This window comes from Pinus tabuliformis, chromosome 7 (genome assembly GCF_031772625.1).
Source record: "Pinus tabuliformis cultivar Carrire ecotype Pingquan chromosome 7, CPIR1, whole genome shotgun sequence".
NCBI lineage: Eukaryota > Viridiplantae > Streptophyta > Pinopsida > Pinales > Pinaceae > Pinus > Pinus tabuliformis.
The window spans coordinates 1,087,518,752-1,087,532,409 of NC_142293.1; the positions used below are offsets into that span (position 1 = coordinate 1,087,518,752).

General features: G+C 38.0%; 1 protein-coding gene and 1 long non-coding RNA gene across 4 annotated transcripts in view; both read right to left on the reverse strand.

Annotated features, from left to right (window-relative positions):
• Positions 1 to 1,041: 1,041 nt before the first annotated feature.
• LOC149251346 (uncharacterized) lies at positions 1,042 to 2,456 on the reverse strand. Its single transcript, XR_016265980.1, has 2 exons — positions 1,607 to 2,456; positions 1,042 to 1,377 (listed from the first exon to the last, which is right to left on the reverse strand). It is a non-coding gene; the product is annotated as an uncharacterized LOC149251346 (long non-coding RNA).
• Positions 2,457 to 3,265: 809 nt separating this feature from the next.
• Positions 3,266 to 13,658, reverse strand: part of LOC149251347 (pyridoxin (pyrodoxamine) 5'-phosphate oxidase) — a 172,350-nt gene continuing 161,957 nt past the window's right edge. For 2 of the 3 annotated variants that reach the window (XM_089459362.1, XM_089459363.1), the window contains exons 14-15: positions 4,058 to 4,153; positions 3,626 to 3,912 (exon numbers count right to left, since the gene is read on the reverse strand). In XM_089459362.1, the coding sequence (XP_089315488.1) occupies positions 3,846 to 3,912; positions 4,058 to 4,153 (163 nt within the window). In that variant the 3' untranslated portion in view covers positions 3,626 to 3,845. The other variant, XR_016266872.1, reaches the window with a different exon arrangement.

Consider the following 13,658-nt stretch of genomic DNA (forward strand, 5'->3'; position numbering starts at 1 on the left):
AGCTCTAGTCAATTTCTCAAATATTTACAAAGTAACTTTCGAAATTTGACTTTCACAATGCTTTTGCAAATCCTGGTAAAAAAATGTCACCCCCCCTCAAAGTAAAATTACTTTGAGTTACAATGTGATGAACCCAAATTTACAGATTTTAAATAAAAAAACCCAACTCACCTTATTTCTCCATTACAAAAAAAAACATTTATCGCCCCATTTCAAAAAAAACCATAAAAAACATTTATCGCCCCATTTCAAAAAAAACCATTTATCGCCCCATTTCAAAAAAAACCATTTATCGCCCCATTACAAAAAAGAAATGATTTGCTTGGAAAAGTCCACAAATTGGAGCACTCGATGCCCTGCTTCATTTCTCCATTAGACATGGGGGGCTTGTTTTATGTTAGGCGAACTCAAAGGTCAACAGAAGATAAGCAAATTATAAAAGCATGGATACACAGAACATTAAAAATGCAACCTTTCCGCAACACATTCTGGGGCTTTTCTAACTTCATCATTTGTAAAATATCTTTAGCAGAGATATGTTCTTTAAATTTCTAAATAACCATTCAAACTGCACTTTGGAATATGCCCCATTTCGGTCCTGATCTGCTTCAAACATCTAGTACACAAAGCTCATGTCGGTCCTGATCGTCTGGCCGCCTCGTGGAATATGCCTCCTACCAGTGAATTTGAGAAGACACACATTCCTTTCAATTCCAGAAGACGCATTTCACCATTAACCATAGAAGAAGAGGGATTCATCCACAATGTTTGTTCTGCAATAATGCAAAGCCGCTGGGACTCTCTTCAACAGTTTGCAGCCCAACTGAATGCCCGCCTTGTTACTGGGGTATTGCAACATTTGCTCAATGATGTTGATTTGGCGGTTAGATTCTTTGATTGAGTAGGGAAGGAAAAGAGGCATGAGCATTCGATTGGGTCATATTTGGCGATCATCGAAGCCTTGGTTCACGCCGGTAGGCTTTATATATCAACATGGAAGGGCAATCCAAATAACTACTAGAGGAATGTTGGGGGACCGTGTTCAAGCATCTTACGCAACCAGGTCATTGGAGATCCATATCACTAGCATGTAGGCAGTTCCTTCACATCTCAAACCACGTTCGGCCTTCTCTGAAGACTTCTACTTCATTTGGGATTTCTAGTGGCTTGCCTAGAATACAGAGAAGGTTTCAAGCATTGCAAGAGATACATCTGAGGAGACTTTTGTCGATTTCCTCGTGGGGACTAAAAAGAATATCAGGGCACTGATATCGCCCAGAACATCTGTTCCATCGCCAAGTAGAACGCCTTGCCACTTTGAGTGTCGGGATGGATGTCAAACGCAAAAAACCTCAGCTGCTAGGTATTCAAGCACAGCTGCAAGAAAAAATGGGGGCTCCAATCGAAAAAAAAGTGGTACTTTACAGTACCTAAATGAATGCAAAGGTATATTTTTTTCAGATTAAGAGGAGCACTCAATTGCTCAAACTTATGAATGCCTACTGTGACAGGCAATCCATTGATTTCAACTCAATCTAAAATCAAAGATATAATTAAATTTATTTTCCAAAAAAAACAAAAAATTAAATACCAAATATTAACTGACCAAATTAATGGATTTTTCCATGTGCCTGTAGAGTTGGAATCTCCTCATATCAGCTGCAGCATTACTGGAGCTCTGATACCACAATGATAGCAGAAGTGTCCTCAGACACGTAATTTTATTAATAAGAAAAGCAATTACATCTGGAATTTTGCAAGAGTTTACACCCGAACAACCAAACACTCTTGCAATGAGCTATTTATAAGCTCAATGTCCTAACTACCTCTAATTATGGATCACTTATAAAATAACAAGTGTCCATTTACAATAAAAATATTCAAACAATTTACTAACAATTCTCCTAAATTAGAGTCTAAGATAGGACACATTTGTAGAGTCATATCTTTTACAACAATATTCTAATTCTAAATGTCTACACTTAATAATTAAATATTCTAGATTAATAATTATTAATTTAATATCTTAAATTAATAATTATTTTATTCTAACTTTATAACCTATGATAATATTTTATTTTGGATCATCTAAAACTTGGAACATTGATTAATGCCCTAAAAGATAGCTAATGTAATCACAAATCTTTGTTGTCCACGTGGCAAGAGTTTCATGGTATTCATGAATAAAGATCACACTGATGAAACGTTCTCCGCAATTCCCCAGGTACCCCCCTTGACCAATTACAAGAGTCTGGGAAATGTTGGGGGCACACCCCCTATCCCAGGGGACATGTCCCCTTGGAACATTGATTAATGCACTGAAAGATAGCTAATGTAATCACAAATCTTTGTTGTCCACGTGGCAAGAGTTTCATGGTATTCATGAATAAAGATAAGTTGGTTTTCAACATTTATTAATGAAAAAGATAATTATAATATAAAGTCACCTACCTTAGAAACATTGTGCACATAAACATAAGTATATGTTAACAAGGTAAGTAATTTCTATTATAAAAATAATAACATTCTGCACATAAACATAAGTATATGTTAACAAGGTAAATAATTTCTATTGTAAAAATAATTTTAAAAAATAGCAATAATTATATATATATAACCAATATCTTTTTTAATTTTTTTTAACATTTTTTTTTAATTATTTTTAACATTTTTTGTTTTTAATATATTCTATCGCTCCTTCCCATGCACATTTAAACAGAACTTTTAACCATTCAATACATTCCTATCCATGTTTGCAACATTCCTATATTAAAGAAACTCATGTAACATTCCTACAATTTCAAAAAACAAATAAACAAAACTCATATACAGAAGTATTAATGTATTAAGTGAACATCATAATAACGTGCAAGTAGAGTCACATGGCATTAAAAAATCAAAGATAACGATAACAGTTAGTGATAAAGTTAGATGGTTAGACAACCTTATGTCTTACAGTACTATCAATGATGTAATGTATGATAGGATAGTTCAGGGGGTGGTACGTGTATTCAGCACGAGTAGCCTAACACAAACGAACCTGTGGCATATTACCGCAAGATTGTTAATGACATTTGGCATTATAATTATCTCCAACATATTTTGCCTTTACATTCATCTGCATACGTGGTTATAAAATTTCCCAAGGTAGATGGAGAAAGAAACACACAGTACATCAAATTTGTGGATAAGATTTAGTATGAAAATAGATTAAAGGTTGAAATAAATACTAAGTTGACAATATGTATCATTTATTTGATGGGGATAAGTTAACAATATGCATCATTTATTTGATAAGGATAACATCAATCAGACTGTTAGCTTTTTAGTTAATATCTATAACAGAAAGTCCAACATCTAAAATGCGTTAGGACTGTTGTTCCCTTGGTCCCTTAGGCTGTTCAGCTTAGTCAGCATTAAAATCAATCAATCAACCATTCCAGCCAGTGAAATCTTGGCTGCAAACTGAACTTATCTCAAAGGAGAAGCGGTTTTAGCAGGCTTATGAAGCCACAGTAATTAGTACTATATATATATATATATAAGTACAGTTTCATGTCAAAGTTTTGAAGCATCAGAAAATAGCTTACAACAGCTTGATAGAGCTCCATAGCTGCAAAAGATATTTAACACAAAGATTTCATCGCTATAAATTCTCAAAATCATGTTTACGCCACAGTTCAACATCAGAAATTAATGATAATAATTATTTTGCCTAAAAAATATATACACTGAACTAGAGGGAATGTTAAAATATGTTTTATCACTCACATTCAACATTAAAGTCTACGCTTAGACAAAGATTTTGATGAACTCTTGCTGCAGAAAAAACTAGGAGAGTCAAGCTATGGAGCCAACCGTTCAATCTTCCAATTTTGCTTTCCGTTGATCTCAGTTCTTGAGTAGAGCAACCTGTAGTTCAGTAGTATTCATCGTCCTCAGAAGAAAACATTTATTCAAAATCCACAGAACAAAAACGACAGCCGAAGTAAGGAACAAATTAATCCGTTAGGAGTAAAAGATTTTCAATATCAAAATTTTGACAAATCTATGTTACCTATCATGTAGCCGTGACGGTTGTCCTTGCCAAAATTCAATAGCTTTTGGTTTTAACCGGTAACCACCCCAGTGCTCAGGCCTTGGAATCAGCTTTCTGCATATCCCAAAAACAAGATTTAGTGAAATAAGATAGTTATAGAGTCGCTCATCTCTGGTATTCATTTAACTGGGAGACTATTAGCCAATAAATCATATTTTAGGAAGAAAGCGGTCAAAACACATCACAATGTCTTCAAGGAAAATGGAGTTCTAAAAATGAGGGGAAAGGGAATAATCAGGGATGTGTTTGATAATATATATCAAAATATTAATGAAAATCTTAGCACTTATCACAATCAGCCACACTTTTATAAACAATTAAAACTGCAGTTGCACACACAGAAAATAATCAAATATAACAAGAGGTGCAGGAGAAGACACAATAGAATGTGCAAGTGCAGCCTTCTTGGTGTTGAAGGAAAGGTAACTAGGTTCAGTCTTCATAAATGTACTTTTGATATTTGTATTTATTCAAGAAAAATAAATATTATTTTTATAATATATGTCAACGAGTTTTTTGCTCATTGAAATAGGTCCAGCGCTATTTAAAGTGCTCTAGGTGAGTCAAATAGTCAAAAGAATAAGTTGAACACATTAAGGGCATGTTATACCTTGAATGTATATGTATTATGGTCAAGAGAATATCTCCAAGCAAAGTCACAAGTCTCCTCCAAGCAATGGCACCATCAAGAAGCTCATTCAAACCATAGTTTTAAAATTCCGACTCGGCCAAGGGTCGACTCCGACTCCGACTCCGACTCGGCCAGCGCGATTTCAATGACTCCGTCGTTGTAAAAAATACATTAAATATTTATTTTTTATAAAAACATAATTTTAAAGATTTTCATTCATGTTCCCAAACACACAGCGTTAGAATATAGATAGAAGACAATATATTGATCAAAGTAGGCTCATGAATATATCCATTATATCAAAATGGCACCCAATGCATTGTCCAATACATACACGATGATGATATAGAGATCAAAACAAAAACACACAACCAAGAGGCTATAAATGGCCTCTACAACAAAAGTTTGTGACCAGTACTACTGGCTAGTGGCTACTGCTAGAGTTGCCAACATCATCTGGCTCAGTGTTACTTGGGAGCAGGAGCGAAAGTGGGGAGCAAGAGCGAAAACGAGAGAGGGAGCGACATTCTCAAAAGCTCCTCCTTTGGGAGCAAATCCCAGAGGAGTTCGACAACCAATGTCACTAACATCAAGGTACATAGAGGGATTGGTGCTCTTGATTAAATACGAGTTCCATACCCTAATACATGACAAAATTCAATGGAAACATTGCAATCCTCCAATCCTGAAATCCTGAAAAACTGATAAGTCTGCTGGATTTTGAATGAAATCTAAAATTCTACTTTCTCCATATGAAATCCAATGAGGTTGAAACCACTCTCAAACATCCTGAGTCATTTCATGGTAATGTTAAAAATTTAAGTAAAAGGATGAAAATGAAGATTAAAGAGAATGTCACTTTTACTTTAAGAATTTAACATTACCATGAAATTTGAATAGCATATCAATAGTACAGAGCATTTGAGTGTGTTAAATAGGGTTTGGGAGGGGGAAATGGACCTCAAATAACATTTAACTAATTCATAAAACACATTGGAGTCCAAACCAATCAGCAAACACCTTAAAAAATCATTAAAAAATTGTTAAATCGATGTTTCACTGGGGTTAAGGGCCGCTGTTTGTGACTCGGCCGAGTCAGTATGGAAACGGCCGAGTTGGCCGAGTCAGCCATGGCTGACTCAGCCAAACGAACCGTTTCTTCTACCGAGTCACTTCTCAGGGCAACGAAACGGATCAACTCAGCCGTTTCGGTTTCGAAACGGCCGAATTTTAAAACTATGATTCAAACATACAACTCCATCCGAAATCTACACTAAAAGTCGGCCTACAAGCAGCAGACAAGTCGGCCTAAGAGACAGTCAAGTCGGCCTAAAGAGGAGGGACAGACCTCTATTTATAGAAGTTGTCCACTCCTCATACAACGCATAACTTGAGCTCTGAAATCCGCAAGTGAAAGAAGTGAATAACAACGAAGGAAGTTAAGGAAAAGGTCTAAGGGTGCAGCGAAGAAAGGAGGGACAGCGAAGGTGCAGGACTGCTTTCTAGGGCAGAACAAATGTGAAGGAAGAGAGGGTCTTTCTGCTGTTATAGCAGCCCTCTACCACAGTCTTATAAACTTCATCATTTGGGCCAAGTACATTCATCTAGAGTGCCTCTCACTCAAGCGAAGAAGTAAGAAAGAAGAACGAAGGAAATAGGGCTGTCCTAAAAGCCATTACAGTCACACGTGCGAGGAAATAGGAGGCTGCCTCTGTTGTCATAACAGCCCTCCCTTGACAGTCAAGAAAAGGTTCTTTGGTTGGAGAGTGAGGGATCATCATAAGTGAAAGACACCTTCTCTAGAGCAAGTACAACAAGGTTACTAAGAAGTTGAAAGAAGAACGAAGTGCCGGAGGAAGGAGGACGAAGTGCCGGGAAACAAAGTGCCGAAAGAAGTGCCAAAGTACATGGTGCAGAAAGGAGTGAAGACTTGACTTGTGCTTGGAGGATCTCTTTGTCAGGGGTCTAGGGTTTGGCATTGATCAATAGAAGCTTCAATAAGAGAAATTCATCAAAGGGTTTTCCTCTCAAGAGAAGAGATGTTTTGGCCCTGGCAGAGAGCCAACATCTTGTGTTCTTGTTTTTATGTTTTGGTAGTAGTTTGATGAAGCACACACATATGCACTAATAAGAAGAAGAAAAAGAAGCATAAGCTAACAAGATAACTAAAAAGACTCCACAAATTGTTATCAAGTAACGAAGAATCACAGTACATTACTATGCCCTAGATTCTTCAACATGGTTTCAGAGCGTAGGTGACACATCAAGGAAAGGGCAACTCAAGAACACTCATCAAGAAGAAGCATCCACAAAGTTGAAGCATCAAGATTCAAGCCTAAAAGACTCAATCACTTCAAAGACAATAAGGGTCTACAATCCATCAATCATCAAGGAGGTCTACAAAGCTAGAAGAAGAGCCTTGTATAAAGGCACCTACAAAGAAGAGCAGATTGAAGCAAGACCTACATCAAGCTATAAGTCTTTAAGCGAACCTCATTACCAAGCAAGTCCACTTGGAGAAGGCAACTTGAAGATCATCAAGATCCAGGGAAGACAAGCCATCAAGTCTTCAAGGAGGAAGCAAATCCATTACATCTCAAAATCAATCAAGTAAGTACATGTCCCCTTCTGAATATATTTCAATGTCTTTTTGCCAAGAAAGCAATAAATTGGTAGTTACCAATAACTTTCTTGCATGGAGGAAGAGGACCGATCTACTACTCAAGGAGAATGAACTCCTAGAACAAGTCAAAGGGAATATCAATATCCCTGCTAAGGAACAGACTCAAGCCTTAGCCAAGTACAATAAGGATGACACAAGAGCTCAAAGGATTCTGATAGAATCAATCAAAGACTCTCTCATTCCTTATGTCTCCAAGTTTGAGACATCAAAAGAAATTTATGATAAGCTAGTAGAGTTATTCTCGGTATCCACAACCAGAGAAGTAATATCTCTGAGGAATAACAAAAGAAGGAATAGCTCCCTACTTCATGACAATCTCTGAAATGAGAGGTCAACTTCAAGAGCTTGGGGAAGTCATGTCTGATAGAGAGATGACAACTGTTGTACTCAATGCTCTACCTGAGGAGTGGGGAAACTTCACATCAAGCATATATGCCAAGAAGGAAGCAACCACTCTTAGTGAAATGTGGTCTCTATGCAGGACAGAGAAAACTAGACTTAAGGCAAAAGAAGATGTGGGAGCAAAGGAGCAAGCATTTGCTACCATGGCAAAAAAAAATGGTGAATTTGGAAAATTTGGTCCACGAAGAATATGGACACTACAAAAGAAATTGTCCTAAGCTTAAAAAAGACAACAACAAAAGGAAGAGGGAAGAAGCTCACATAACTCTAGAGATGAAAGAGGAAGGAAAGAAGCAAAAGAAGGAAGATCCTTCAGATCTCTACTATGACTAGGTCAAACTCTTTACTTCTAGACTTCTATCAAAGTTTTGAGTAGGATAGGAGCATGTAGAAATAAATTAAAATTGCATGGCTAGAAACACCCTCTAGAATCTAGCAGCATGATGTACATAGAATTCTAGATACTCATGAAGATGTAGCATTTAGAATAAGAATAAATCATGCATGGGTGAAAATATCTTCTAGAATATAGGAGCATGGCAGATATAGCTCAAGATATTCATGCAAAAGAAGCATACCTAGTATAGGCCCTCATATATGATGAAAGAAAATCTGATCATGACAAGAATATTAGAAGACCTACATCATCAAAAGAAAGGAAACATTTGCAAGGAAAAGATCTTTAAGATTCTATGATGGAATCTTCAAAAAGAAGGTTCATGGACCAAAGCAAATGTCTCATTGGGAATCCCATTCATGGGTTTCAAGAAAAGAATGATATGTAGGCAAGCTAAGATGAAGCAAGAAGGGCCACACCAAAGGATGATCAAAGGAGAATTAAGATGAGGTATGTATGCATTAAAGTTTAGTCATATTATCATTTGTATATTATTGAGTCATGGGTATAGTTCTATAACATGATCAAGCATGAAAGAATCTCTTTCACCAAGAACATGCTCGAATGCATGTACCACACTGCTATGAAGGTCAACAAAAGAATATGCTCACATAAGGAGCATCAGATTGTTGACTAAAAAGCAAGAAGAGATGCTAACAAGTCCAGAAAGCAAGCAATGAAGGAATGCTCTCACAAGAAGCATTAGATGGTTGACCTATCTATCTAAGAAGAAGCAAATGAAGAAAGAGATCAAGCATGTGAAGAACACCATGATCACCGAGAATCACTATCTGACAAGATGCCTTGAAGATATCTCCCGAAAGAAGATAGGACAACTCTGATAAAGGAAGAAAGGACCCTTGACACCTATAAAGGTCGGCCTTTGAGATACAAAAGGTGCAGATAATTGATTCTACTCTACAAAGATGTCGTGATGAAGAAGCCATCCAACAAAAGAAAAAGCAATGTTGAAGCAATATCAGGATGAAGTCATGATGGGCTACTAGGTCAAAGCATGTAACCTAGCAAGTACATCGAAGCATCCATGAGAAGAATATTCTGAAGTATGGACAAGATGACAAAGGAGTAGCCAAGATGACAAGAAAACCTGATAGTCATTTTCCACGAAGCAATGACATGACAAACCAAGAAGGAAAGTGATCGATGGATGGTGCCCTACCTAGAAGAAGGTTGAACAAAGACTTCATGACATCAAGAAAGCAAGGAGATCAAGCAGCTGAAGGACCCACAAAGAAGAAGTTGTTGATGAAGGAAAGAGTCCCCAATTAAGAGAGAGCTCTGACAGGGTCCTGATCAAGGGAGAGTTTTGAATCACCCTTGGTTACAAAGGAGTGACAATTGTGTTTTCCATTTCATGGGTCATGCACTAGACCAGGACTAACAGTTGTAAGTCTAGATGAAGGCCATGAATGGAAATGTAGACACAACATTCTTGTCTTCATTTGGGAAGAAAGAATGGAAGGATTAGGTAATCATCTGGCATCTAATACTCTTTGAGGATGTGTAAGGCATCCAAGACAAGAGTAGGCAAGAGGACCGATATTCTTTGAGGGCTGGGAATCCAAGATAAGAATAGTCCTAGAAGGTCATACTCGAAGAAAACCCGGGTGGGTATGTACCTTGAGAGACAATGATGAAGGTGTCTATAAATCAATGGTCTCGCCAGCATTGTAGCTCATGGTCTCGTAAAGAGATGGCGTTGTTAGTCAAGGCCTTGCACTATGACAACGTTGATGGATATGATGCTATAACAGATGGATTGCTAATCCGGTTTCTCTTAAGTGAATTCTTCAAGATTGATAATAGCCAAACACCTTGCAATATTGTATGAATACCTCCCTAGTTAAGAGGGAGTGTTGAAGGAAAGGTAACTAGGTTCGGTCTTCATAAATGTAATTTTGATATTTGTATTTATTCAAGAAAAAGAAATATTATTTTTATAATATATGTCAATGAGTTTCTTGCTCATTGAAATAGGTTCAGCACTATTTAAAGTGTTATAGGTGAGTCAAATAGTCAAAAGAATAAGTTGAAGACATTAAGGGCATGTTATACCTTGTATGTATAAGTATTATGGTCAAGAGAATATCTCCAAGCAAAGTCACAAGTCACCTCCAAGCAATGGCACCGTCAAGAAGCTCATTCAAGCATACAACTCCATTTGAAGTCTACTCCACAAGTCGGCCTACAAGCAGCAGACAAGTTGGCCTAAGAGACAATCAAGTCAGCCTACAAACAACAGGCAAGTCGGCCTAAAGAGGAGGGACATACCAAGAAGGAGCATCAGATTGTTGACTAAAAAGCAAGAAGAGATGCTAACAAGTCCAGAAAGAAAGCAATGAAGGAATGCTCTCACAAGAAGCATTAGATGGTTGACCTATCTATCTAAGAAGAAACAAATGAAGAAAGAGATCAAGCATGTGAAGAACACCATGATCACCGAGAATCACTATCTGACAAGATGCCTTGAAGATATCTCCCGAAAGAAGATAGGACAACTCTGATAAAGGAAGAAAGGACCCTTGACACCTATAAAGGCCAACCTTTGAGATACAAAAGGTGCAGATAATTGATTCTACTCTACAAAGATGTCGTGATGAAGAAGCCATCCAACAAAAGAAAACTCAATGTTGAAGCAATATCAGGATGAAGTCATGATGGGCTACTAGGTCAAAGCATGTAACCTAGCAAGTACATCGAAGCATCCATGAGAAGAATATTCTGAAGTATGGACAAGATGACAAAGGAGTAGCCAAGATGACAAGAAAACCTGATAGTCATTTTCCACGAAGCAATGACATGACAAACCAAGAAGGAAAGTGATCGATGGATGGTGCCCTACCTAGAAGAAGGTTGAACAAAGACTTCACGACATCAAGAAAGCAAGGAGATCAAGCAGCTGAAGGACCCACAAAGAAGAAGTTGTTGATGAAGGAAAGAGTCCCCAATTAAGAGAGAGCTTTGACAGGGTCCTGATCAAGGGAGAGTTTTGAATCACCCTTGGTTACAAAGGAGTGACAATTGTGTTTTCCATTTCATGGGTCATGCACTAGACCAGGACTAACAGTTGTAAGTCTAGATGAAGGCCATGAATGGAAATGTAGACACAACATTCTTGTCTTCATTTGGGAAGAAAGAATGGGAGGATTAGGTAATCATCTGGCATCTAATACTCTTTGAGGATGTGTAAGGCATCCAAGACAAGAGTAGGCAAGAGGACCAATATTCTTTGAGGGCTGGGAATCCAAGATAAGAATAGTCCTAGAAGGTCATACTCGAAAAACACCAGGGTGGGTATGTACCTTGAGAGACAATGATGAAGGTGTCTATAAATCAATGGTCTCGCCAGCATTGCAGCTCATGGTCTCGTAAAGAGATGGCGTTGTTAGTCAAGGCCTTGCACTATGACAACGCTGATGGATATGATGCTATAACAGATGGATTGCTAATCCGGTTTCTCTTATGTGAATTCTTCAAGATTGATAATAGCCAAACACCTTGTAATATTGTATGAATACCTCCCTAGTTAAGAGGGAGTGTTGAAGGAAAGGTAACTAGGTTCGGTCTTCATAAATGTACTTTTGATATTTGTATTTATTCAAGAAAAAGAAATATTATTTTTATAATATATGTCAATGAGTTTCTTGCTCATTGAAATAGGTTCAGCACTATTTAAAGTGTTATAGGTGAGTCAAATAGTCAAAAGAATAAGTTGAAGACATTAAGGGCATGTTATACCTTGTATGTATATGTATTATGGTCAAGAGAATATCTCCAAGCAAAGTCACAAGTCTCCTCCAAGCAATGGCACCATCAAGAAGCTCATTCAAGCATACAACTCCATCTGAAGTCTACTCTACAAGTCGGCCTACAAGCAGCAGACAAGTTGGCCTAAGAGACAATCAAGTCGGCCTACAAACAACAGATAAGTCGGCCTAAAGAGGAGGGACATACCTCTATTTATAGAGGTTGTCCACTCCTCATACAACGCATAACTTGAGCTCTGAAATCCGCAAGTGAAAGAAGTGAAAAAGGAACGAAGGAAGTTAAGGAAAAGGTCCAAGGGTGCAACGAAGAAAGGAGGGGCAGCGAAGGTGCAGGATTGTTTTCTAGGGCAAAAAATAGTCACACGTGCGAAGGAAGAGAGGGTATTTTTGCTGTTATAGCAGCCCTCTACCACAGTCCTATAAACTTCATCGTTTGGGCCAAGTACATTCATCTAGAGTGCCTCTCACTCAAGCAAAGAAGTAAGAAAGAAGAACGAAGGAAATAGGGTTGTCCTAAAAGCCATTACAGTCACACATGCGAGGAAATAGGAGGCTATCTCTATTGTCATAACAACCCTCCCTCGACAGTCAAGAAAAGGTTCTTTGGTTGGAGAGTGAGGGATCATCATAAGTGAAAGACACCTACTCTAGAGCAAGTACAACAAGGTTACTAAGAAGTTGAAAGAAGAACGAAGTGCCAGAGGAAGGACGACGAAGTCCCAGAATAAGTGTCAAAGTACATGGTGCAGAAAGGAGTGAAGACTTGACTTGTGCTTGGAGGATCTCTTTGTCAGGGGTCTAGGGTTTGGCATTGATCAATAGAAGATTCAATAAGAGAAATCCATCAAAGGTTTTTCCTCCCAAGAGAAGAGAGGTTTTGGTCCTGGCAAAGAGCCAACGTCTTGTGTTCTTGTTTTTATGTTTTGGTAGCAGTTTGATGAAGCACACACATATGCACTAATAAGAAGAAGAAGCATAAGCTAACAAGATGAGTAAAAAGACTCCACAAATTGTTATCAAGTAACAAAGAATCACACTACACTACTATGCCCTAGATTTTTCAACACTTGGAAGTTCAATTCATCATGTGCAGGTGTACCATTATTCTGGCACAAAAGTAAAATATAGATTAGAAAATGTTAAAAATATGCAACTGCGGTAAAATTCCACTTTGGACTACTCATTTGATGGAGATGATGATGGCATCAGATTCCTCTTCTCAAGAGGACCAAAATTGACCTAAAGATCACCTCATTTGGACGAGTAGGAGTTATGAATTATTTTATTCATACAGATATTCTGGATCAAGTCAGCTCTATGCACATGTACCAATGGACAGGTCAAGGGGACCCTTATGGAAGCCTATAAATAGAAAAGACCTCAAGCTCATTTGGACACATTAATCAAGCTCTCTTCTCCTCTTCTAGTTGGTCTTGGCTCACACAGGTCTGACGGAGGAAGCTTGCTCAAGGGTCCAAAATTTCAAGATGAAGCTCGCATTTAACTAGGGTTTTCTAATTCCAGGTCGCTGGCATAGAACTGAGCATTTGAGTCCCTGGACGCTGGCACACAGTGGTCATGAGAGTGACTAGGGACCCTTGAACGCTGGCACAAAGTCTTCATGAGTGACCGGGAGTCTGGGTCAATTTATACCCCGG